This window comes from Buteo buteo, chromosome 25 (assembly GCF_964188355.1).
Source record: "Buteo buteo chromosome 25, bButBut1.hap1.1, whole genome shotgun sequence".
Taxonomy (NCBI): domain Eukaryota; kingdom Metazoa; phylum Chordata; class Aves; order Accipitriformes; family Accipitridae; genus Buteo; species Buteo buteo.
The window spans coordinates 10,191,987-10,216,883 of record NC_134195.1 but is presented as its reverse complement, the minus strand read 5'-3'; the positions used below and the strand labels follow the sequence as shown (position 1 = coordinate 10,216,883).

At 39.0% G+C, this 24,897-nt stretch overlaps 1 protein-coding gene across 1 annotated transcript in view; it reads left to right on the top strand.

Moving 5' to 3' along the window:
- ATP10A (ATPase phospholipid transporting 10A (putative)) overlaps nucleotides 1-24,897 on the top strand; it is a 122,135-nt gene that overhangs the window by 79,871 nt on the left and 17,367 nt on the right. Inside the window, exons 8-16 of the mRNA XM_075057284.1 lie at nucleotides 4,658-4,875; nucleotides 6,396-6,590; nucleotides 7,953-8,514; nucleotides 14,045-14,148; nucleotides 14,320-14,446; nucleotides 16,654-16,838; nucleotides 18,176-18,497; nucleotides 20,445-20,521; nucleotides 24,293-24,418. Coding sequence (XP_074913385.1) covers nucleotides 4,658-4,875; nucleotides 6,396-6,590; nucleotides 7,953-8,514; nucleotides 14,045-14,148; nucleotides 14,320-14,446; nucleotides 16,654-16,838; nucleotides 18,176-18,497; nucleotides 20,445-20,521; nucleotides 24,293-24,418 — 1,916 coding nt within the window. The remainder of the gene's footprint in view (nucleotides 1-4,657; nucleotides 4,876-6,395; nucleotides 6,591-7,952; nucleotides 8,515-14,044; nucleotides 14,149-14,319; nucleotides 14,447-16,653; nucleotides 16,839-18,175; nucleotides 18,498-20,444; nucleotides 20,522-24,292; nucleotides 24,419-24,897) is intronic.

The window sequence follows — 24,897 nt, the reverse complement described above, 5'->3', positions numbered from 1 at the left end:
ATAGAGGCCAATAAATTGCACCAGCACGAGTCAGAATCTCTTGGCCAACTGGAGGTAGTACAAAGTATTACTCATGGGTACTGCTGTGTGAGAGCCTAGCACTGAAGATGAATCCAGGAATGCTTGTGAAGGCGGTGAGGGAAAGTGTAAGTGTACTCAGCAGCAGTTCCACGATGCAAGGTCTATCAAGTATTCGTCATTGTTGAGGTCACCTGTAATATTTTGGTGATGGATTATGCAGTGATTGGGATCAAACTTCGGGAATTCGCACTGCCTCTTTGGACCTTGTGGAGACTATGTTGATAGGGATGGGATTGTTGTTACCTAATTTTAGGTATTTGTATCAAAGATAGTCAGAGAATTCCCACCTCATGTCTATGTGACCTGCGTTCTTAAATCTGTTCTGTTATCTCCTTCAAATATTCTTGATTCGCAGAATGTTAATTCAGGAGCAGGGTATGTCATGGACCACTCCAAGTAGAAGAATGATTGTCCCATTCATAAATGTCCTGGGCATTTATGAAATACCCATTGACACTATACTCTGGTTAAATCCCAGAATTATTCTTCCAATCAGTACTTCCTCCTAGCCCAAAAGAATGTTAGCACCAAAAACAAACAAAAAAAAGGAATTGTTTCCTTATATGTAAAATTACGTTGCGATACCATAGCTCTTCCCTTCAGGCTAGTAGCCAGCTTCTAATAATTCTTGGAACCGGCCATGCCCCAAGTCTGCTAATCCCAGAGATAGTAGGTGCCCAAAAGCTGACTATGCTTCTGAAAGTCATTATATGATGTAGCTACAACCAGATGCTCTTGGCCTGACATTTGTCCTAGTTGTTTTCCAAATGCCAAATTAATTGCACTCTTGCCTACGGGGTGTGATGTCTGTTTTTCTAGTTTTAGCCATCCATTGGATGGAACTTTTGACAAAACACGAGTTGAATCTCCACGAATGCAACCACACAAATCTGAAAAATTTGAATTTTTCATTCTTTGCATTCGTCCCTCTTCCTTCCAATGACTGTGAAAAAAAATCTAGACAACATAAAACTAAGAGATGTTTATGGTGGTGAAGGCAGATGATTAAAACCTCAGTGATTTGCTCTTGCCTAGCAAAGTTTCTTAATCACTAGATCTGAGAAAGGAGTTTATTTCTGCTTTCTATTTTTTCTTGCTGAAGAATAGCCAGCAACTACTTTTCATAGGAAAGTGCATTATATTAAAAAAATCTCTTTCTTAGTTTGGGGGGCTGCTTCGTAGTGGGACTTTCTTACTCTTTTTGTATGTAGTCAAGAGAACACAGACTGCACATTCCAGCCATGTTGGAGAATTGGATTTATTTTTTAAAAAAAAAAGGCATAAAAATCAGTAAAACCTTTCTGTAAATTCAGCTGTTGCTTCCAAAGGGACTTCTCATCTGCCACCTTTACAATTGGACGATCTTCAGAAATCAGGATAGTCCATGGGGGCCTTCCCCAGAAAGATCAAAACCTTTAGCAGAACTGGGTGCTTCAAGCCCTCTGTGTAGCTTGTCTGTAGTTTCTCTTTGCATTTGTTATTGCCTTTTGAAGAATTTTAATTGGTAACTGAGGAAAGAACCAGTGCCAGCAGATGTGGAACTCAGTACATTGTGAGTGCCCTGTTTTAAGTCTTATAGAAGACAGAATAACTAATGTTTAGACACAGGTATTACTTTTTTCTAAGCATATACCTACACTCAGAATTGCTCTGGAAAATCTCCAGAAAAGTAGGAATGATCTCCATTTCTAAGTGGAGTAAAGAGTTCTTAATGAAGGACTTAAGGTTATTCATTGTAAGCCCCTGGGGATGCCAAGAGAGGAGAGGAAGGAAAATCTTCGTGTTTTCTAGTCTCAAGACTTGTCCTTGTGGGGAAGTTTTTGCAAAGTAAATTAAGATTATGTTAGCACACTTGTACAAATTTATAGCATGCTAGCTGCTCTACTGACTCTTTATGCAGACACCAGAGTGCACTTCAAAGTGAAATAAGCTTGCACTCATAGTAAGGAAATAAGGTGGTGTGGTAAGTACTGCACATCTAGATTTACTTCATGATAGTTCAGTAACAGCCTTATTCAATGGTTTGGGGCGAAATTGAGTTATTCCATGGTGAAATCGGGGCACACACACTGACAGCTGAGTTATTCTGGTTTAGGGGTCTGCAGTTTTATTCTGCTTGAAGGGAAGTTATTTAGGGTTTCCTGATCCCACTTTTCTAGTTAGCGGAATATCTAGCTGTGTGGCAGCAGTGTCTCTGCCAGCCTGCAAAATGGATGCCTCATCATAGAACATAGGTAGCATGGAAGGTAAAACAAAAATAAGCAAAAACAAAAAATAATGAAATAAAAGCTTTTTTAAAATAAAAGAATGTCTCTTCAAATACTTAGCAGCTACTACAGGAGTTTTATTTATAGCTTACTGGTGTCTTCTGAAAGATGGAAGAGAGTTCATAGAATAAGTATTAATTATTGTTTCTTCTTTGTGCCATAAATATAAAATGAACTAGAGGATAGTGCAGTTTGACTTTCATGAATTGCATTGCTGTGTTTCTCAAAGTTGTTTGTGTCTTTGCCCTTAACAAAACCCCCTCTATCAGACAAAAGATCAAGGCCATCAATTTTCACTGCTGAAACTGAAAAGCATCCCGCAACAATGTCTTTCAGGTTATAATGTTCACAGGAAAAGGTTCTGAATCGGAGAGAGCTGAGTGGGTGGAGAGAACAGCGTGTTCCCAAAGAAGCACGCTTTGCACAGCTGAAGCGTTGTGAACCTTAGCCGTAACATAACGATTGAACCAGGTTTCATTATTTCTTCAAAATTCTTAATTCTTGCTGCATAGTAATGTCTGTATTCTAGCTATTGGGCAGAAGTGATCTGCAGTGTGCCCTGCAGTCTCTTCTCCGTGTCTCCAAATGCACTGTGGCACTTTCTACCTCCATGGCCTGAATTTTCTTCCAGCAGGAGCCAGAGTGCAGCACAGGATGTTGCATACCTGGGCATGCAGCTGGACCAAGGACCAGGTGTGCATTCACAGCCAGAACTGGGAAACTCTCCCAGCTCCCACATTTCAGACAGAGCCTATACGTGTTCCAAGGGGAGTTGAAAAAACCTCTGATGTATGATACTGTACTGATAGAGCTATCACCATGTACTGTGTGTGGTCTGATTTCAATTCCTCTGACTTTTCTGACAGCTAAAACATCTTTGAAAATTGCAGCGGATGGCAAGGATGGGTTTTTCTTTGATCGTAAAGCTAGTTACGTTAAAAGTGATCCCATGCTAAACTAACTATATGTAATGCAAGATTTTTCTCAGGAAGCATTTTGGAAGAAAAATCATCTTCTTTTATTTTTTTTTTTTTTAAATGCCTGAGTGATTAACTTACATGCTAGTGATTTATCATTTGACATTAGGAAAATCTGATCTGTAACACCAGAGAACCGAAACAAAGCCAAGCCACAAGTATGTAACTTGTATTGTATATCTGGATAGTGTGGATTATTTTGAGAGTATAAAGAAAAGCCTTTCAATGAATACCTAATGAAGGAATAAATAGATACTTGTTAGAGTGGCATCTGCCTGCCTAATGAATAACCCAGGTTCTTAAATGCCCAGGGTCTTTAGGAGTGAAATAATATGTTATACATCAGTTAGAGCCTGCCATTAGAAGGGCTGGATTCCACAGCTGTTTCACACCTCTTCTTTCCCTTTCCTTTTTAACTTCAGTATATCAAACTGCCAGGATTGGTTTCTAACATTAGTTGTTGTAATTGGATTCTTGACTGGGGAAGCATTTATCTAAAATATATCATTTGGAAAAACTCTTTCATTCTGTGTAAACTAGGTATTGCTCACTGCAGCAAATACTGATAGAAACAAGTGTTGCAGCAGGTGAGGGTACCCTGGTTTCGATACTGCATGCTGCATTGTCCTGCCTATCATGCTGTCCAGAGAGGAGGTGATGGACTCCAGGGTGGTTTTAGCACTAGGCTAGGAGTCAGGAATCTGGGTTCATGTCTCCACTCTGCAGCAGATGGCCCTGACCTTGAGCAAGGCTTTTATGCTGTCTGTACCTCATCTCTGTATATAAAATACAGGCAGCAGTGCTCTGTAGATGTGTCATTCTGAGAACATTTCAGATGTCAGTTAACTGGTGCTGGGTAGATGTGACATTTTTGCTGTGAAATGTCTGTATTCTGCATACTTTTCTGTGAAATTTCTGTATTCTGTTGGAAATGACAAGAAAATTTCCTGGATTGTGTATTTCCTTCTCAGACTGCAAGTGAAGACCAAATTATTTGGTTGATTTCATCAGGCTGAACTGCAGAATAGTCTTCAGGAATGTAGTGAGTTACTGCAGAGTCTAACTGCCTTTCAGAGAGAGCGTCATGATGAGGGAGGCAGTGTATTGCATTACATTTCTAATTATGTTATCTGCATCCTCTGTTAGATACTACCATTCAATTAAGATGAGACTTTGTTATCTATCTCCTGATAATGGAATCATTCATTATTACCATGAAAGCACAGTATAATATTAAAACCAGATCACTTTAACAAACTCACCATGTCCCTCTCCCTCTCTCAGCCACATTTAACATATGCAACATTTCTCCCTCTGTATTTTTACTGATAGCCAAACGCTTAGCGATGTACCAAGAACCTGATTCTGAGGAAGACGAGGCAGCCCCAAAAGGAGGAACTCTATCCCAGCGTGATAGTATCTGCAGCCATCAGAGCATCAAAGTAATCCACAGAAGCCAGAGCACCAAAACCCACCGGCGCACAGGTAGCAGAGCTGAAGCAAAAAGAGCAAGCATACTCTCGAAGCACACTGCGTTCAGTAGCCCAATGGTAAGTCATGAGAACTAATGCACAGTGTCTTGTATCTTTTAATAGAACAATGTCCTGAAAAGGGAAAAGTAGAGAAATCTATAGCACATTGTGTACCTCTTATAGACTGCATCATGGCATTTTTTCTTCTGTAGTCACAGCTGTGTGTACAAAAATAATCAAGTGTTGGCATAGATCTTATCTAAATATCTTCTTGTGGGAACAAGCTAAAGGTAAAGACAACCCAAAACCTTTGTTTTATTTATACCTTGATTTTGAAAAGAAAATGTATGCCTTCTGTTTATCTACAGAAGCTGAAAGTAGCATAAGGTTTGAGGTCAAAGATTCTAATTGCTCTGCATCTGCCTCTTCTTTTCTTTTTTGTCAGAGGATTTTAAAACTAACAAGTGCTGGGCTGGACAATGTGTATTCCAATTCTTAGACACTGTTGACATACACCGTAGCATAATTTTAGTGTGATTGAAGGTTATCAGTGGATTTCATGTGTTTTATTTAAAAAAAAATAAAAAACTTTACTTCAAAATGTTGGTGAATTTATGTCCTTACAACTTTACTTTGTCTAGTTTATTTTATACTATTGTAATTCAGCGGAAGTTTCACATGAGCCGATTGATAATAAAAGAGCAGAGAAGCCAAGTCTTGTCTATCTAGGGATTTTGTGTTGTTGCACTGTTGACACAAATTCACCCTTAAAACAAATTGCAAATAGAGGCACAAAGATGCTGTTTACACTGGTGGAACTTCTTGATTTCAGTCAAGAGCAAGCTGTTTTGGTACAATTCCAAGCTGCAGTTTTTACACATGGAGTTCTGTGGTTTCTCAGATTCATCAGCTGCTGAGCATCAGCAGATAAAATTCTATTGAAGAAAGAGCCTTAGATCAGTTTATCTTTTAATCTTTTGTATCCTTGCATCCTCCTATCTTAAGAAGTACCAGAGCTTGCTCTGACAAGCAATAGATTAAGTAAGTGGAAAGTACTGATGAAATAGAGTGGAAAGTGCTCTGTGTTTCAGTGTAAAAAAACACATGAATTACCTTCAAATGTGTGGATGGTTGATGTTCTCTAATAAATAATCCAAGATGGTTTAATTTTATTGTACTGATGTAAGGCCGAGCTTTGAATGTCATTGTCTAATTTTTCCACTGTTTTGGTCTCTGTAGTGTACCACCCTTTAGTAATAGATAATGAATGTCTTGAACTAGACAGGAGAGAGGGAGGAATATTAGTATGTAACTCTTCTCCCATCCACTGCACCCAAAGTAGATTAATATTGCCACTATAAATATCTCTAATGAAATAGTTGGTAACAGTTACTCACCTTTCCATTTCTTTTGGTAGACTCATTGTTAACTGTTTATTGTCTAGAATGAGTTTCTTAAAGCCCTCTCCACCTCCATTCTGTGGTGTAAGGCCACCATAAAACTCTTGATATTGGCGCTGCTTTGGATGCTTTGATTGCTTCATGCTGCTTTGGAAATTTGCAGAATCACAGATATTAATCACTGCTATTTATTACTAGGAGAAGGACATCACACCTGACCCAAGCTTGTTGGAAAAGGTGAATGAATGTGCAAAGCATCTGGAGGTCATGAGGAGCCACGAACAGCCATTATCCCATCTGAGTCCAGAACTATGTGACATTTTTGACTTCTTCATCGCTTTGACTATATGTAATACAGTTGTGGTAACTGCACCAAATCAGCCCCGACAGAAGGTGGGTTAAAGAAACAGCAAAACAGAGTTTAAGCCCCTTTTGCATTGATGCTAATTTATCTTGTAAATTGGAGAAATGAAAACCTCCTGTTCTAGTGAGAAACAAGTAGACTAGTTATAAGACAACTCTTAGAACTGCTGTGTGATTGAGTGGGTTTAGTTAACCATTAGTTAAATGGAGTATGTCAACTATTTCACTTACCTTCAAGGTAAAATATGCTTTCATTGACAATTTAATAAATGTAAATATGCGTGTATGTGTGGGAACTAATTTGCAAATGTGCAAGACTTTCCAGAAAAGAATATAAGCTGTCTGTGGATATTTTGAACATATGGATTAAATTAAGAAAAGGCTGAGACATTTTTAAAAAGTTCAAAATGAGAATATACTTGAAAAGCATCGCTTAAAACTTTCAAATTATGTAAAAGATGCATCTTAAGCTCATTATAAGAAATAATGATCATTACTGCTTAAATCGGCCTAAGCCAGTGTCATTGATGAATGAGAATTTCAAAAATGCAATCCCAAGATGATCTGTAAAACAAAAATATAATGGAATGTAGTATTAAAGCTAGCCAGCAGCTGGAATTTCCATTCTGGAGAAAATTCTGGGAGTTGTTTCTGTTCCAGATTGGAATAAAAAGTGAACTAGTCTGCAAAATGACATGGTTTTGTGCCAGGGAAACATTTGGAGAATGCTCAGTTCTGCTGTTTCAGGAATGCTACACTGTTATACAGTAATTTAATATATATCACTATGAGTATGCTATTACTATTAATAGCACTATATCTGTAAAAAGATTTAAGTAAACAGAGATGAGTGATAAAACTGAAGCAAAATGCTTTGATGCTGAAAGAGAAGAGAGCGGAAATTATTTATTTCAACATGTTCCTATTGAGAATGTTGTTGACATTGGCATATTCTCATAAAACTTTTCTGATACCACATTCTCGATAGAAAGCTCTTCCATCAACTTTCTTTTACTACCTTCACTGAATATGCACAAAGAATGCCAATGTTTCCTACTAACGATAGGTTTTAGTATGCACTACTGGTGATGGTGCAACTTTGATAGTCTATCCATTAGTCATATCTGAGGAGGTGAAAAAAGAAAAAATGTTTTTAATACAAACATACGTGCTTTCACACGGAGGCACAATTCTAAAGTTCTGCTAAGTTTTTTGCTGTTGAGTCAGTTTTGTCCATTTACTTTCCTTTCTCAAAATACAAATGCCATTATTTTTTGTTCTCAAAGAAATACTCCTCTTTAGTTGGAGCTGCTTAGACTGAATATCAATGTCAGAATTCCTGTACAGCTTTTCTTTGGTTTTTGTTCATTGGTTTGTTTTTTACTTCTCAAGGTTAGAGATCGATTTGAACTAAAATCTCCAGTAAAAACCATAGAAGACTTCATACGAAGATTCACTCCAAGTCGCTTGACCTCTGGATCTAACAGCAGCAGTTCATCTAGTCTAGCTACAAGCAAATCAATGCACAGATTTGGTTTAAGTGTGCTTTCATCTACATCTACGGATAGCACTTTATTAAAACTGGAAGAGAAGCTGACATACTCTGCGCAGATGAATAACAATGGCTACAGCACCCAGCAAGGCCGAACAGCTGTGGGGAGTGGACCTGGGGAAGGCGAACTCCGTTATGAAGCAGAGAGTCCAGATGAAGCTGCTCTCGTCTATGCAGCAAGGGCATATAACTGTTCTCTGGTTGGAAGGCTGTCTGACCAGGTATCAGTGGAGCTACCTCACCTGGGAACATTAAGCTTTGAAGTATTACATACATTGGGCTTTGATTCTGTCAGGAAGAGGATGTCGGTAGTCGTCAGACATCCTCTCACAGATGAAATAAATGTTTACACTAAAGGAGCAGATTCAGTTATTATGGATCTTCTTCTACCCTGCTCTTCAGGTACATCTCTTACTTACCTTTGTGGGATTGGGGGTGGGAGGGAGGCAGTTCTGGTTAACTGCTGAAAAACTCATCATATCTTATTGCCTTCTCTAGCAAGTAGACCTGCCTGCTTTTGTTGTGAATATAGGGAATGGTAGAATGGCAGTCGTCTCTCTTCTTTTATAATACTTTGTTATTATAGCAAATTTTCCATAACAAATGACTGGTTCCTCACCTTGCAAGAATGAGTTAAATTAATTTCTGTATAAGATCTTCTACTAGCAAACTTTATTTTGAAGGAATTTCTTGAAACTCTGCCAAAGCAATTTACATTTCTTCATGAAAAACTGCCTCGCAGTGCTTAGCTATTTGAGTATTTTATATGAAACCCAAGTACTTCCTATTGCAGCTCCCCTCTCTGTTTCATTTGTGAATTTTTATGTCCTTTTGCTGCAACACGTTTGCATAAATCAACGCATTTATGTTGGTTTGGCTATGACGCTAAAGGCCACTGTGAATCGGTCAGCCATCAAAACAGAAAGGTTGTGGCAAAAGAAGGAGAGATGCTGTTCAGACAAGAAATCTTGGCTTCAAATATGTAGTTGACTAGCAGGGAACAGACATGTAGCTGTGAACATGGGGTACTTCCCTAAAAGCATGGAGAACTTCTCCAGCACCCAGATGTCTATGAAACAGGGACAACTTTAAATAGCTGCTAATTGTAATCAGTTGGATTCAAGAAGAACCCTGTAAGCTTTCAGAAGTTAGACGAGACACACAGGTTTCAGTTTGCATGAATCAGTTTGCATCTAATTTACCATATTTTCAACACTGAATTTAATCCAGTGTTTAAAGGTTATGCCAGTATAAATGGACAGAGCCCAAAAGTGCTAGAGGTACTTCCCATGTTTCACTAATGCATTGACTTTGTGGTTACTTTGACATTAGTTGGAGTAAACAATTGTGAAAGGCTTATACTATGTAATTTTAGTTTAATGAAATACAGAAAAATGTAGGCATTAGTTTTCTGTTTACAGCCATATAAATCAAAGCTGAGCCAAAAAAATTAAGAACAACTTGTCCTTAACTAACAACAAAGTATTCATGAATAATTTTCTAGTAAAGATCTGATATCACAGAAGGTGTGTAGAGCATCTGTGGAAACTTGTTTCCCTCCAAAGTACTAACAGAGAATTTGTAGTACTGAGAATTTCTAATAACCTACCTAGAAAATAATGTTTGGAAATGAGTTCTCAGAATGAGAACTGAGCATTAAAAAAAAAGGTTATTTTATGCCAAGTCTCAAATATTTTGTCACCATATAACAGACTATGTTTGGAGCTGCTGTGTCTGTTCACAGTAGACTCAACGGATCAAGGAATTTTCAGGCAAATTCCAGGCAGATCTAGGACCCACCTAGGTAAAACCAACAAGGCCAGTTAGAAACCAAACAGCAACATTACAAAAGGTGGTATATATCAGCGAAGGGGGAGTGAAGTTCCTGAGGATCGGCGCTGGCAGTGAACAGATTCTGTAGCTGGACAAATACAGCCATTCCACCATCTCTACAGGCAGGCAAATTGAAAGTGGCTTTGAAATTGTGCCTTTTTTTTTTTTTTAATTTTTTTAGCCCAAATTGAACTATGAGTTTTAGTATATTTTGCTTTTGCAAGCAATATAAAGTGCAGCCGCTAGAACCTCATAAGCAGTTTCCCTTGTTTTCTAGCTAGCCCTCTAAGCCACTGCTGGCTTCAGTAATTCTGTACCTTTCAACAGATCTGTCTGAAAAAGTTTGACATTTCTTGTGAGTGGCTTCACTCCTGGAACTGAATTCGTGATCTCTGCCTGCAGTATCCTAATGTCAGTGGATATGTTTTCAATTCCTGAGGGAATGGCATCTTTTTCCCATTACAGGGAGGTATTCCCCAGGTAGAGGGAGCCTCAGGAATTTTGTGCTGTGGCTATTATCTATACTGCGGGACCTGTTGGTGGTTTCATCCTGTTCTCTGGTGATGGTGGAACATGACTGTGAGAGGAGATGTAATACTACAAGAATTCAGGCATTTATCATTTCAAGGAATTGACCAATAAGTGAATCGACATGACAGCTAATCCCAGTGCTTGCTCTTTGTTATCTTAGTGCCTCAGGGACATGTAAATTGTACACCAGTCAAGCGTGCATCTTGAGACTTTGTGGTACTTGTGCTCTTAGACTGAAAGACTAAGGCAACACTGTGTCCCTAATCTCCCAACTCTAACATCACATTGCATGACTGGGTCTTATCAGACACAAGTGTCCTGTTTGTTTGAGAGGAAGAGCATTTTAGAATATGACATGAGGAAGCGCCAGAAGCAAATGTATTATGTTGTAGCTTCAGTTGTGTCTTGTAGAAAATCAGAAATCGCCATAAGCTTCAAAACTTAAAAAGTTTCTGAATTGACTCAATTTGTTCTGCCTGTATATCTAGTTGAGACTGTGAAATGTGATGTTTTCTGATAGCTTTACAGATATTTCCAAAAGCCTTGAAATTATTCCCAAGAGTGTATTGTTTTTACTTTATCTCAAGAGTCACCATGTTCATAAATAAAGTCACTGTTTGAGTCAATAACCAACTCACACAGGAACTGTGAACATAAGTCATTGAGAAAACAATGACTGGGCTGGCTTTCTGCAGCTTGTGATTATGGAAGGAAGTGAAGCAAGCAGAACACGACTAGCACTCTATCATTCCTCTGGAGAAGACTTATTTGCTGATTTTCACTTCCATGGTGCACATGGTCACACTGCTCAGCATAGACACTGCATCCCAGCTAAAAAGAATTTCCACAACTGTGTTTTGTCTGCAAGAGATTCCTTTCTTCCTTTTAACTTCTGAGCACAAGATGAATCTCAGGGCAAGACTGATGAGGCACATGAAGAGCTAGAAGGGGTTTAGCTCTCATTGATGTGCTGGTGGAGGAGGGAGATACAGTTTTTTCCACGCGGGAATTGAGAATTCATGTGGAAAATGGTGTGCGCATCTCTACTTGTAGAGAAATACTGTCTTTGTTCCTTGAAGGTGGAATAAGCATATAACATTGTGATCACTGCATTAGTGCCCGTGGCACTCAGACAGATCTGAAGTGATTAACAACACTTAAAGTGATAGGAATGACTCTTGGTGTGTTTAAGCACCTATTCAAGTTTGCACCATTTGAAATCCGTGGGTGACAAATAGCCACTCCCATAACACAGTTTTGTGGGGGATATGCAAGAAATATGGCACTTCTCTCTGGAATAGTAATATAAAACAATAAATTAGGAAGAGTGCTTGCCTACTTTATTCTTCTAAAGTTAAAAAAGCTGACTCCCTAATACAAGAAGCCTACAAGAAGGTTTGCTGCAGTATTTGTCCCAGAAAAAAATTTCTTATATTACACAGGCGAGTCACATATGCCAAAAAGATTATCATGCACAAATAGAAAGGAAGCTAAATGAAACTGTTAGGTTGCCAGTTTAGTATATGCACATTTCTACTTCATTTTGCAGCTGAATCTTGTTGTGAGCTGGTTTAATAGCTTCTGAAGGAACCTCATGGTGTTTTTGTTGGAGCCACAAGCTATAGTGCAAGAAGGGGCTTTCCAGTTGCAAATCATATTTATAGGGATATTCTTCTGGAATAACATATCTGTACTGATGCTTTGAGGAAATCTATAGTGATAGCATAGGTAGCATTAATACATAGGTGGACAGGCCCACCAGAATATCCCTACCAGTATTGACCACATGACCTTAATCAGAGATAGAACTAAAATGAAGGAATGCTTGAAATACCACTGTCTTTATGGATTCCTTTAGGAACAACTGGGTCTGTACACTCCCAGTTTTATAGACCTAGAGAGGATAGGACAGTCTTTAAAGGTGAGAAAATAGCTACACAGTGAGTAAAATGTGCTGATACATGGTTGAGATAACAGGAACAAAAACCAGAATATTGGGATTCCAAGCTCCCAGCTCCTTCCTTCCTACAACATCAATACTTGTACATGTTTGTGCTGGAGCCTCTGAACGCCTGGTTAGACATGGTGCTGCTGTACAAATATGAAAGTGCTGAATGCTCTGTGAGTTTATAGACAGACAAATAGACATGTATATACGTGGTCACACATAGCAAGATCACATTGGGTATAAATGCACACTGGGAAAATGGGCAGCAAAAAGTATAAACAGTAAGCTATCTGTGTCATCTAATTTAGATACCTGGATTAAGTGCTTAATATAAGGGTATAGTGCCTGTAGTTTCTCAGTATGGTCAGTTGAGAGATGTGAGCACATCCAATGGTGAACTGAGATCATACGTAGTAGGTCTCTTCAGGTGGTCAGACTTCTGGTGATGAGTGGTGTTCACCTGACTTTCTGACTGGTTACTGTGCAAGTACTAGTAACACAAATATTGCATTAAGGAACAGCTCCAACTACAAAATTATAATTCTGAAATTATTCTACACTCCCAAAAAACATGCAGACTTTAGAAAAAAAAATTATATAACATCAGGGAATAGGAAAACCTGCCATAAGGTACTGGTCATTCTTACTCAATGGTTCCAATCTAAAAACTTACCAGCTTGTACATTTACTTTAGTACTAACCTTGCAATTCATATTATTTAAGATTGCTACTACAGTACATTGTACATGAACCTGTCTTGATCCTAGATGATAAAAAGATGCGTATCACCTGTTTTTAACTTTTGAAGACATCATTTCAGGTAAAGAGATGGAACAAAATGTGTTACCATCATATTCATTACTCCTTTTGAACACAGTGTGAGCACACTGAACCAATCCCAGCTAAAAAGAGAAAAGGAACAGATGCTAAGTCCTGATTTTGAGTTCTTACACATGGCTTTAAGTGAAGAGTAAAGCTAAGTGGAAGTTGTGCTGCTGCAGAAACTAGCTGTGAGGTCTTCACAAGTGTAAATTGTCTTCTAAATGAAATCACAGTCATACCCAGAACTTCTTGCATTGACTCAGGCCAATAGGTAGTATCAGTACAGCAGTAACAGAAGCACCTTCATACACTTAGACATACAAAGCAGAGAACTGTTTCTGGTTCTTCTGAGATATTAACCTTGGGGGAAAATGAAGTGCTATGTTTAAGTGTTTTTTCTGCACATGATGAGATTTGAAGAAGCATTTGTTAGTAGTGTATTTGAAATCATACTTCTCTTTCTGACATTATTGTTTGCTGTGAAGATTATCATGATTTCTTAAAGCATTCAGGCCAAACAAATACTTAAGGAGTAAGAAAAAGAAGGTCTTTCTAATGTACTTTCATAATGACTTTTAAAGAGAGAAGACAGAAAAGATAGAACAAAAAGACAAGATTATTTTTTTTTTCCTAAAAGGAATGTTTTACTTGAGTTTCCCAGGAGACATCAGCAGCTCTTTAAAAGTATCAGTTATAAAGTGTTGGTACAATGAGTACTGTAGACAAGTTTTTATTCTCTGAGGCCATTCAGCTGCTGTTAGTTTTCAATCACTAATTTCTTTTTTTACTCTTATCTAGATGACCCTCGGGGCAAACATCAAAAAAAAATCCAAAGCAAAACCCAGAATTACCTTAATCTGTACGCTGTAGATGGGCTGCGGACCCTCTGTATTGCAAAAAGAGTAAGTAAATGCAAACTCTTAGTTCGCTTTTAAGGAGAGTCTCAACAAAGATTACTGAAGGCATTTATTAATTTGTTGTTCTTGATTCATAACTTCTTTTTCATTTTATTCAATAAAGTATGAATGCCTCTGCATCACGTTGACTGTGTCCTCACATACTCTTTTTAATAGGTACTCAGCAAGGAAGAGTATGCCTGTTGGTTAAAAAGTCATTTAGAAGCAGAATCCTCTATTGAAAATCGTGAAGAACTTCTGTTTCAGTCAGCACTGCGGATAGAGAAGAATCTGCATCTGCTAGGTAATGAAATGAGAGCTGGACATGAAATTAAAATGTATTAAAAATTCTGAAAGCTTGGCAATGAAATCTGTTCTTTCCCTTAAATGGTTTCTGACAGTACAGAAATTGGCTTCTTTTGGACTTTGTCATGGCTGTCACGTGCAGCACCACAAAGGAATGGGTTATAATTAACAGAAGAGATATACCCTGTTTTCCTTGCTCCTGCCATCATTTTATCAGTAGTGAAATGAGTGGAGTAATACCAGGGATGAATTTGACACAGTATCATAAATGGGAACTGCTGCTCTAAATAGGAGGAGGAGTTGGCCCAAACTGTCTACAGAATTTCATTAGCTTAGTGCCACTTCAACATGTCAGAGACTTTCATGACTCCAGGGGCACCAGAGACACCCATAAAGCAAAGCTCATAAACTGCATTTGTGAGAGGCATCAACTCTCATATACATCAGGTTCAGCACATGCACTCAGGGCCTGTGTATTCTGTGGAAGGAGATTGCAGTACTTCATAATGATGCAGTTCAAATCAGTGTACATAAAATGTATTCCAAGAACTAAGTCATATTCTTCCTCTGCTGAGTTGAGATGCTGAAAGCACTGAGATCCTAAAATGTATATATATTCACTATTACTCCAAGCATCCAACTGCTTTCTCTGGCAAAGAAACTGGGACAGCCATAACACTATTGGAGATAACAACCTTCAATAGCTGCCAACGTGCCTGTCTCTGGGAGATGAGATCCACCTCACCCAGCTTCTGATTTATCTACTACAGATCTCTAAGGGTCCCCATATAACCAATAGAGAGACAAAAAAAGAAAGTGCAGTTCATTTGGTCTGTCTTAGATACCCACTTTAGGATTAGATGAATGATGCCCTTGAAGCATCTGTTTCTCTCCTCTGACTTAAAGGAGAGCATGAGGTGACTAATTTGGACTACATTAATCAGGAAGATTCCACCATGGTTGTGCCTGTTGGCTCTGGCTGCACTCCCGGGGGAGAAAAAAAAAAAAGTGAAATTGAACTGCTGGACAAATAAGTGAGCTCTAGCCAGCAGTAAAGCACCCATTCAGTCGTTCTCCAAGAACCTCATGCCATGGTTTGTATCTTGCAGTTATCAGTTATGATTAGGTAATGGGAATAAAAAAGTGAGTCTGGAAAAGGAATATCATTTCCTTTGTACACTTTTTGGATAGTAATAGCTTTCCTGACATTGCCCTAAGAATGTATTTCCACCTACTTGACTGGTATTCAGACTTCACGTGGACTTCTATTGCTAAAATGTTTTTTTCAAGGAACAACCATAGGAATAATAAATAACTGAGGAAAGTTTACTTTGCTTTCCCTGTTGTTCAGGTAACTTGCATGTCACCTCCTCATTCTCTAGTAGTGAGGGCTCACATTTCCTCACATTGAAGCCTCTCTGAAACTCAGTGGAGCCCTGATGTATCAGTGGTGACACTGAACTTGGTCCCGAGTGGCTTTTGCTACAGTATTTGAAAATCTTGTCTCTCTCTATTGATTTATGAAAGCATAGAAAAGATACTCAGTCTCCTATAAAGAGGTAGAAAGATACATTGAAAGCGTGAAAAAGCCACATTTTACTTTCAGATCATGGCCAACAGATTTATGATTTATTCTCTGCTATATCTCATTTGGCAACCAGTGTCTTTCTGCAAGAGCAAAAAGCAGCAACAAGGCAGGAAAAGGTTTATGTCTGCAGCCTAATGTGCTGTTGCCAAGCTGCAGTCCTGCTGTCGTTCCCCTTCAAAAGGGAGAAATCTCTAGTGATGCAACATCTTCTAGTTGAGGAAAGGCAGTTAAGACCCTTAAGAAATGAAACGATCTCCTAGAAGCAACAATATCTTCTCTAGCAAGATTCAGAAGAAACGGTGAAGATACAAAGGGGACACAATAAGCAAAGATACATCAGCATTGTGAACTTCTGAGACTAGAAGTGTCATCAGATTGCTGTTGAAGTTTTGAATTCTGGATTTGTTGTTGGCTGTTGATGCAGATGTTTACCCCATCTACTTTCCGCTCGTCTTTTTCAATACCCCAAAAAGGCTGCCCGAGTCTTGCAACCATTGGTAGTTTAGCTAATTCCCAATAAAACTTCTGGGGTTTTTTGAAAAATCCAAGCTTACAATTTCAGGTGAACCCTAAGTGTTCATTTAATGTGGAATACTTTGCTTTTTCTATGTGTTTAGGTGCAACTGGCATTGAAGACCGTTTGCAGGATGGTGTTCCAGAAACCATTGCAAACCTGCGCAAAGCTGGGTTGCAGATTTGGGTTCTTACTGGAGACAAGCAAGAAACAGCTGTTAATATTGCATATGCCTGCAAGCTACTAGATCATGATGAAGAAATCATCACTTTGAATGCTGAATCACCAGTAAGCAGATCCAATACACAAGTTTACTTGTGAACTAGCTTTGCTTTATTTTCAACTTGTACAATTAAAAGTTTGATGGCTTTTTTTCCTTTCCCTCTCTTTTGTTTCTTCTTTTCCTGCTTCCTCCATAATATTCAGGTAGGACATGTCTTTGAATACTTTTCAGTGAATTATGCTTCAAAGTCATAGTGTCATGTATCATAAACTTACTGAAGATATGTAACTGTGTGTAGTGGGCTCCATGAATGAAAATATGCCATAGCAGCATAAATGCCTTTCTTTGGTATGCATTCTCAAAACATCCCTAGTTTTGCTTATTGGCACTAGTGGGTCTCCAAAAGCAACCTGTTATTAAACATGTGTTGAGGAAGAAAACAATTGATTACCTATTGAGAATTTGTGCTTTATTTTACACCACTGAAATGTAGTATTTAGATAACGCAGTCATTCATGTTTTCTCAGGTGGCTTTTTCTCTGGCGGTAGAAGCAATACTTAAATTTCGATGCTAACACTGAGAGTTCAAAAACCACATCTAAAGTAATGCCTTGCTTCCTAACAGACCTTTTCTAATTCTTCTGAATTACTGATCTTTCCTGTGCTCAACTTGTTGCAAGCAGTCACAAAGAGTTTACTGATACGGTCTAACATACAAGGAACCAGACTGATAGTGCTATAGTCCTTTAATGGGTTGATAAAATTGGACTTCAGATCAGCAGAGGAGAGGTAGGCCAGCAGTATCCAGCTCCAATTTCTTTCAAAAAGGAAGAAAAGATAACAGCATTTTCCGTTCTTGAGTGTATCAACTGAACTGGTAAATTGATTTTCCATGATCTTTCTTTTTTTGTCATACTTTGCTGTAAAACCAACGACATTTCATTTTAAAAGTTCATATATTACATCTTTTAGTTGAGTATGGCTAGAGAGAGAATTCAGCTTAAATAACCTTTAATTGGCCTTTAACAATGCATAACTATTTGATCTGAGTTGTAGGCGTGTACATGGTGTTCATCACCATACTTAACTTGGTACTGATACTGATTATATCATTTCCCAGCACTGTTATTCTGAGGAGCTAAAAGAAATTAGTTTAGCATACAATACTGCGTGTTAAAGAGGAATTAGATTTTAAGTCTTATGAGACCTCATTGCTGTCATATCTTCTGCAAGAATTAAGTGTTTAGAGCAAATAGAAAAGATTATTAGAAATTAAAACTTTAACAGTGCAGCAAATGTAACACATTCCCCATATTCCTTATGCCTAAGTATACAGCAAACACAAATGTTTGAATACATGTTCTTTTCTCTCAAGCATATTTATTTTGAATTTTTTTTTCAGGAGACATGTGCTGTCTTGCTGGAACAGTGTCTGCAATGTGTAGAGTCTAAATTTTCAAACACCACAATAGACGAAGCTGCTGGAAACATGACTGTTGGGTTCACCCCTCTCTATCCACCCTCTTCCCCTGTGCTTTCCAGCTTGGGCCTAGTGATTGATGGAAGGACTCTAGCTTATGCCCTGGAACCTACACTAGAAGACAAATTTCTTGCACTAGCAAAGCGATGCCGTTCAGTACTGTGTTGTCGCTCTACCCCACTCCAAAAGAGCATGGTTGTGAAACTAGTCAGAGACAAACTCAAAGCAATGACCTTGGCAATAGGTAAATATCTCAGTTTAAACTAGCCTGCTTTGATATATACTGTGCCTTGAGAATTTTGATTTTTTGACTTGCAATGGGACCCTTCCAGCTGCCTCACAACTCAAGTAGCCTTCCAGTTTTGCCTGAAAATGTGTTGGACAACTCTAACATATTTACTCTAACATACTTACTCAAAATCAAGATAGAACTCTGGAGTAGTATTTGGGATTTCTTCCTACAGAAGTTAGGTAATCAGGACCCAGGTATGCTATGAGGTTTTGGCATGTCCGAACACAGCTGTGAAGAATTGGGCTAGCTGATGCTGTGCAGAACACCAGTTTCCAATCACTGTATTACACAGAACAACATTGTGCTCGGTGTTGTTTCATCCAATCATGTTTAAACTCAAGGTTCTGCGTTTTTCATCACAAGTCAGCCATACAGCGGATATGAGTTGGCCTTGTCAGTATAGAGAATGGGTTTATGACTGGCATTGTGCCACTGCTTTCACTTCTTCCCAGCTAATCGCTTAGTTGGCAAAGGGGAGATTTTGTCAGTCACCCTGTTTTAAACGTGGCAGCCTCTTCAATGTTTGCATGGTTTTTACATAGGAAAAGTCAACCAGCTGTTCTTTCCCTATCTCAAGCTTAGGCTTACGTTGCATTACAAGACATGATTGCAGCATATTTTGTCACAAACACACTTTCATCTACCTGTCTTGGTTAATCATAGCAGCAACACATGTGGGTTGGACATACCCCATGAGAAACCCTAAGTACATATAATAATTGCCAGACTCCTGTGACGTCCACATCACCAAATGTGTGCTGATTATAGTAGTGCTCATGCTCACTATATTATATCAGCTCAAATCTGCCTTCCTCCTACTGAATCTTTGTCTGACTGACTGTGGACATAATTGTTTGTGTATGTTGTCAAAAATGTATGGGTGGTTAGTGTGAATTATCCAGAATGCTTAAAAGCACTAGTGGAGACTGGGCTGCTTGTGTTTTCATTCTTTCTGAGCATCTCAAGCCTGTGAGTTGAACTCAAGCTCCTGCTCTGCCTTAAAAGCCTAGCTGTATACATCCTCCCTTTTAATCAACATGAGCTAACTTGGGGTTGTGTCGCACGGTCACAAAAACATCAGCTTTGTCAGGTAAGCAGATAGCACTCTTATATGTGCCAACAGCAGGGAAACTGGAGTGAGGTGTGAATGTATGCTGTAGCCACTGAAGGTTAAAACCAAGTGTATTGTCATCGGCTAATACAGTTTCATTTTCCACTAGCACACTCGGTGCAATTTAAAAGGTTAAGAAGTAGATACATGTCCCATTCTTGTATCCTTTCTATGGCACCTATCATTTGTGGTATCACGATTGGAAGCAGAGCAAGGGATGGTGACTGTGCAACCATTCCAGTTAAATCTGCCTGTGATGGGTGTATTAAAGTTCTCGGACTGGTCAACCTGAGTCAAGAATTCATCTGCTTTTTAACTTTATTGTATTTTTTACTCTGTAGACATTCTCCTTGGCTTTAGACCTCCTTGCACATTTCATTCTTAGTCATACCTAATTGCAGGCAGAGAGTTAATCAGGAAGCAGAAGTATGGGGAAGCTCTTTCTCAGCCTTCCAGTGTTTTAGCGTTTGTGCACTTCAGGCCAGATACTTGGAATCTTAGGTCTTTCTTAAAAAAAAGGGGTTTGCTTTATTTTTACTTTTCCATGATAAAAAAAGTCTACAAAGATATGAATGTCTTGGCAGCTTTGCCAAGCTTTGAACTTTATATTCCAAAGATGGATCCTTTCCTACCCCACATCTCCCTTGCTATACTCACCCAACACTCAGTACACATCTCCTTTACTATACTCAGCCAACACTCGGTAACAATGGGCTTTCCTTTGCTTTGCTGCTGCTAACTGTTCCTGGTCTACTAGTGACAATAAAACTGTATCTTGTCAACTTTAGGTGATGGTGCTAATGATGTCAGCATGATCCAAGTGGCAGATGTTGGTGTGGGGATCTCTGGTCAAGAAGGCATGCAGGTAATGTTGCTCGTTCACTGAAAACCACTCCCATGAAAGGGTGAAATAGGTATTTCCCATATGTCAGCTTGACCAAGCTGCCTTTGGATAGCCAACACAAATAAAGGAGAAGTGTCAAGTTGTGCTCAGGAGTGCCAGTTGTGTGTTGTAAGGATGCTTTCAACTTGAGTTTGAGCTTGTGTTTGTTCTCAGATCTGTGGTGAGTTTAAACACGCTACCTTCTCAGAAAATTCAACTTATCAGATCCCTCTACGCAATATGTTTTAAGAAGTCATTTATTAAATACTGTTTTAAAGGATGAAAAAAGCTCAGCTATGCATTATTTAGGAAATAAAGGTTTGCCTTATTCTGGCTTTTATTCTCCTCTCTCCTGGATTGCTTGGGTATACTTCTCCTGTGGAGTAGCTGCACAAGCCCATCCAGCTGATGCAGCTTATTTGCGTGGTATGGTGGTGACCCCTAGCCCAGCCACCCACACATCTCACTCACTCAGCCTAGTCAGACGGAAGAACAGTGAAGAAAGAGAAAATTGCAGCCCTTTGCTCTCTACACACTCTTCCAAGCCTTGGTTTTCTCCCCATTGCCTGCCACAGGGAACAGCAAGATAAGGGCACTTGCCCTGTAGTCTTTTGGATGTGTTCAGCCTGTCATTACTGTATTTACGACTGTATGAGAGGAACTTCTCCCATCCCCTGAAGAGAGAATGTATATGTATAGGATGTATTACCTACCGTATAACCTATTACTCTACTGCTAGTGCAGTTCAGTTGCATTGTTAGCATCAGACGTAGCAGTAAGACACAGAGAATGAGGAAGATACCTCATTTTCATAACCTACCTTGTATTTGGGGTAGGTGCAGACTGATTGTGGGAGATAATGGAGTAGCTGAGTATATGTCAAAGAGCTTTTCAGAGAAGATGGCAAGTGTTTCCATCCTGAGGACCTGAGTAGATGAGCATGCTCCTTAACTTACTTACCGGTGTGTGGTTCTCTGACCCACTTGCATTTTTTGCAACACTGGCTGGATGTTTTGCTTGAAAGGGAAGAAGGGCCTCCTTCACACAGTGTGCAAGTTGGTTATAGAGTATTATTGCATGGGATTTCATGAATGCTGTAATTTATTTGGGTCAACACACAAATTTATGAAACAAAAATTTAACTGAGCTATGAAATCAGATGTCAACTTTGTGCATGTTCTGACATGCAGATCACCAGAAGCTAGGACAGTACTCTGGAGAAAAGTCAGTAGATTTTTTTCTTATTTATTCATATACTCTTCTGAAGGCATGCTCTCTTGGCCATTGTTGGAGGCAGGATACTAGGGAAGATGGGCTTCAGCCTGACCCAGCAGAACTATTACACTTGTTCTCCTTCTTGTAATCATCCAGTAGGTTCAGTCAAAGTAATCTCCAGGACAAATGGATGTCCATCGGTGCTCTTCAAACAGACAGATTGCAGGCCTGCAATCCTTTAAAAATGCTTCTCCAAACTGTTAGCAGCTGTAAATTAGACTGGAAAGAAGCTACCACAAAAATATTCAGATATTTATTGTGCATATGGCATCCCAGCCATAGACCCTAGGAGTGTGACTTTGATGGCCAGACAGGGCAGGAGAAAAGAAAGTCTTGGATTAAGCTGATACCAAGTGTATTTGTTGTTCCACAGCCTTCACCAGGCTCCAAGAGCTTTGCATAACTTCTGCAGTATCACTCTGCAGGCAGTCCAGGCTCAAGCCCAGAGGAGACTGTTTTTGTGGGGTCCCCTCCAAGCCTATCAGTTCAAAAAAGTCTGCCCCAAACTCCTTAGGTCTTACCATCTCTTATGAACTTACCAGCTCCTATCATCTATGTATTAATTCAGATCACTCTTTTTCCTAATGCAGGCATATAGTGCTCATAGCACTTTTTTTACTCCTCTCCCAATTATGTCACTTTCAGTTGAGCTCATACACTTCCAGTAACCAGTCCTCAAATGCCCCTGGCTTTTGCAGGTGTATTCAAATCTGAAAGCTATTTGATCATTAACCCATTAAACTACCTGGTATTTTCTAAATAAAAGTTCAACAGAGTGGAAAATGTTTATAGATCCCTTCCTTTGCTGCAAGGTCCTAAGGAACTGTGCAGGTCTCTTTACCGTAAACAAGTGTCAGAATCTTACACATGCAGGTACTCAAAAGGCATTGAGCATTTAGATGTCTAAACCAGCAATACTTTCTGATTTATTTTCTTTCCACATTCTGTGGAAGCATGTGGAGCATGAATCACTTTTTCCTGTAAAAAAAATGGAGGAAAAAAATAAAAATGTGAAAATCAAGGGGATATTTTGAGGTGAAATAAACATGCAAATGTAATTGGATAACACTATCTTCCTTGCTGTGTTCCTCACTGTAATCAAAATGGAATAAAAAAAAAAAACCCTACACTTATCACAATGTGTTGTGAAGTACTATGTTAGAAGCACAAATGAAAAGAAGCTAACCGTTTTGTTTTAACGTTGGAATAGTCTGAGACGGGGTGAAGGACAAGAAAGCAGACATAACACAGCCCTATTCCCCTCAAACTGCAAGGTAGCTGTATGTCTGCAAGACAAGTCAGACTATCCTGTGCAGGGAGGTTATAACAAGTATATCTCAGTACCTGAGAAATCCTAGGATGTGTCAACATATTAAAAAATATCCCAGTGCTTATATACATCTACTGCTTAAATTACATTATTACACCTTCTCTTGCATACTGTTTTAGAGTTTATTTTAATAGCTTCTACAAGCACTTACTTGGGAAAATTGAGCCCTTTTGATGATTTACCAAGAAAGGGAATTATGAAAAATTAAAAGGAAAGATGTCTCTCATTTTAAAATACAGCCAAAATACACCCTGCAGAGTGTAAAGAAGACAATGCTCCTTTGGAGGTTTTCACCTTTCCTCATGTTTTTGCTGAACTGTGAGAAGAAAGGTGATACCAAAATAGAAAAGGAAATGTAAAATAATATTAAATGAAATCTTAGTGTGATCCTAAGAATAAGGAAAACCATGAAACAACTGTGATAACACCATCATTTACAAGAAGGTCTCATCTAGATGTACAGTACCCTGAATTTTAGTCAGAAGTAGAGAGAAACTGGGTGATTTGTCAGCCTGCACAGTCCCAGAGGAGTCTCATCTAGTGTGATATTTTCATAGGCAGTTTTCGGAAACATGCATTTTTAAAAATCCCTCAAAATACTGATATCTCAGGCAGCTCAGTAAACTTTATAAGCCAGGATTGCAAATGTAATTAAAACTAATATTTTCATTGTTTTGCCTTTCAAAGTCCAGTAATTATGACGCAACCACTTAATTGTGCTTTTCTTATTTATTCTCTGGAAATTCATTTTGCCCTGTAAGTACCCTGTAGTTTTTACAGAGAAAGATGTTACAGCCACCAAGATGTTCACACGCAGGCCCTGAGCCTTCATGCTCATGCAACTGCAATTGCCAGCCATTCTCCCACCTCTCACTTTTTGCTGCTGCTTGTCACCATCTGGAATGCAGACTGTAATCTCCTTTGGGTGAGGACCGGGTCACCTTGCATGTTCTGCCAAGCTGCTGGGTTTGCTCACGGGTATTCCAAATCAGTGCAGGAATAGTTGCATTTCAGATTCACTGTAATGGATTTCATTCTTCATCGGTACAATTTCCATTGACTGTATGAGTTGAGAAGATGACTAGATTCACTGTTGGTGTTGAAAGTGACACTTTACAATAATGATTCCAACTTTTCTTTCATTAAAGGCGGTGATGGCAAGTGACTTTGCAATCCCAAGGTTCCGGCATTTGGAGAAGCTCTTGCTTGTTCATGGCCACTGGTGTTATTCCCGACTCGCCAACATGGTGCTGTATTTCTTCTACAAAAATGCAGTAAGTGTTTGACTTGGCAGCTTTATGCCACCACATGTTTCCAGGGTTTATTTTGTGCTAAGTGAGTATTAGGTCAGCCTTCAAATGGTTTATAAATAAGCTGCAAAGAAATTTGCAGAGTTGAAAGGCAGCTGGCTGCCATTTGCAGAAATACAGGACCTGCTCCGTAACAGCTACAGCATGATGCTGAATGTGCAAATTAGGTAACAGAAATAACAAGCACTGCTTAAGAAAAGTTTCTTTATAGAGCAGTTTTGCAGAATTCAGCTGGCTAGACACAGGAGTCTAATGCCAAAGCCATCCAGCATTGGCCCAAAGTAGCTGTTGAGTGTTGTTTTCTCTTCCTGACTCTATCTCGTCATTGTTTATGAATCACTGTACATATTCCCTAGTCACCTGAGATAATTTGAGTCCTCTCTGTGTCTCAGATGCAGAGATTGGGAAGGTTTTTTCTTCATTCATCTTACTCCCAACTAACC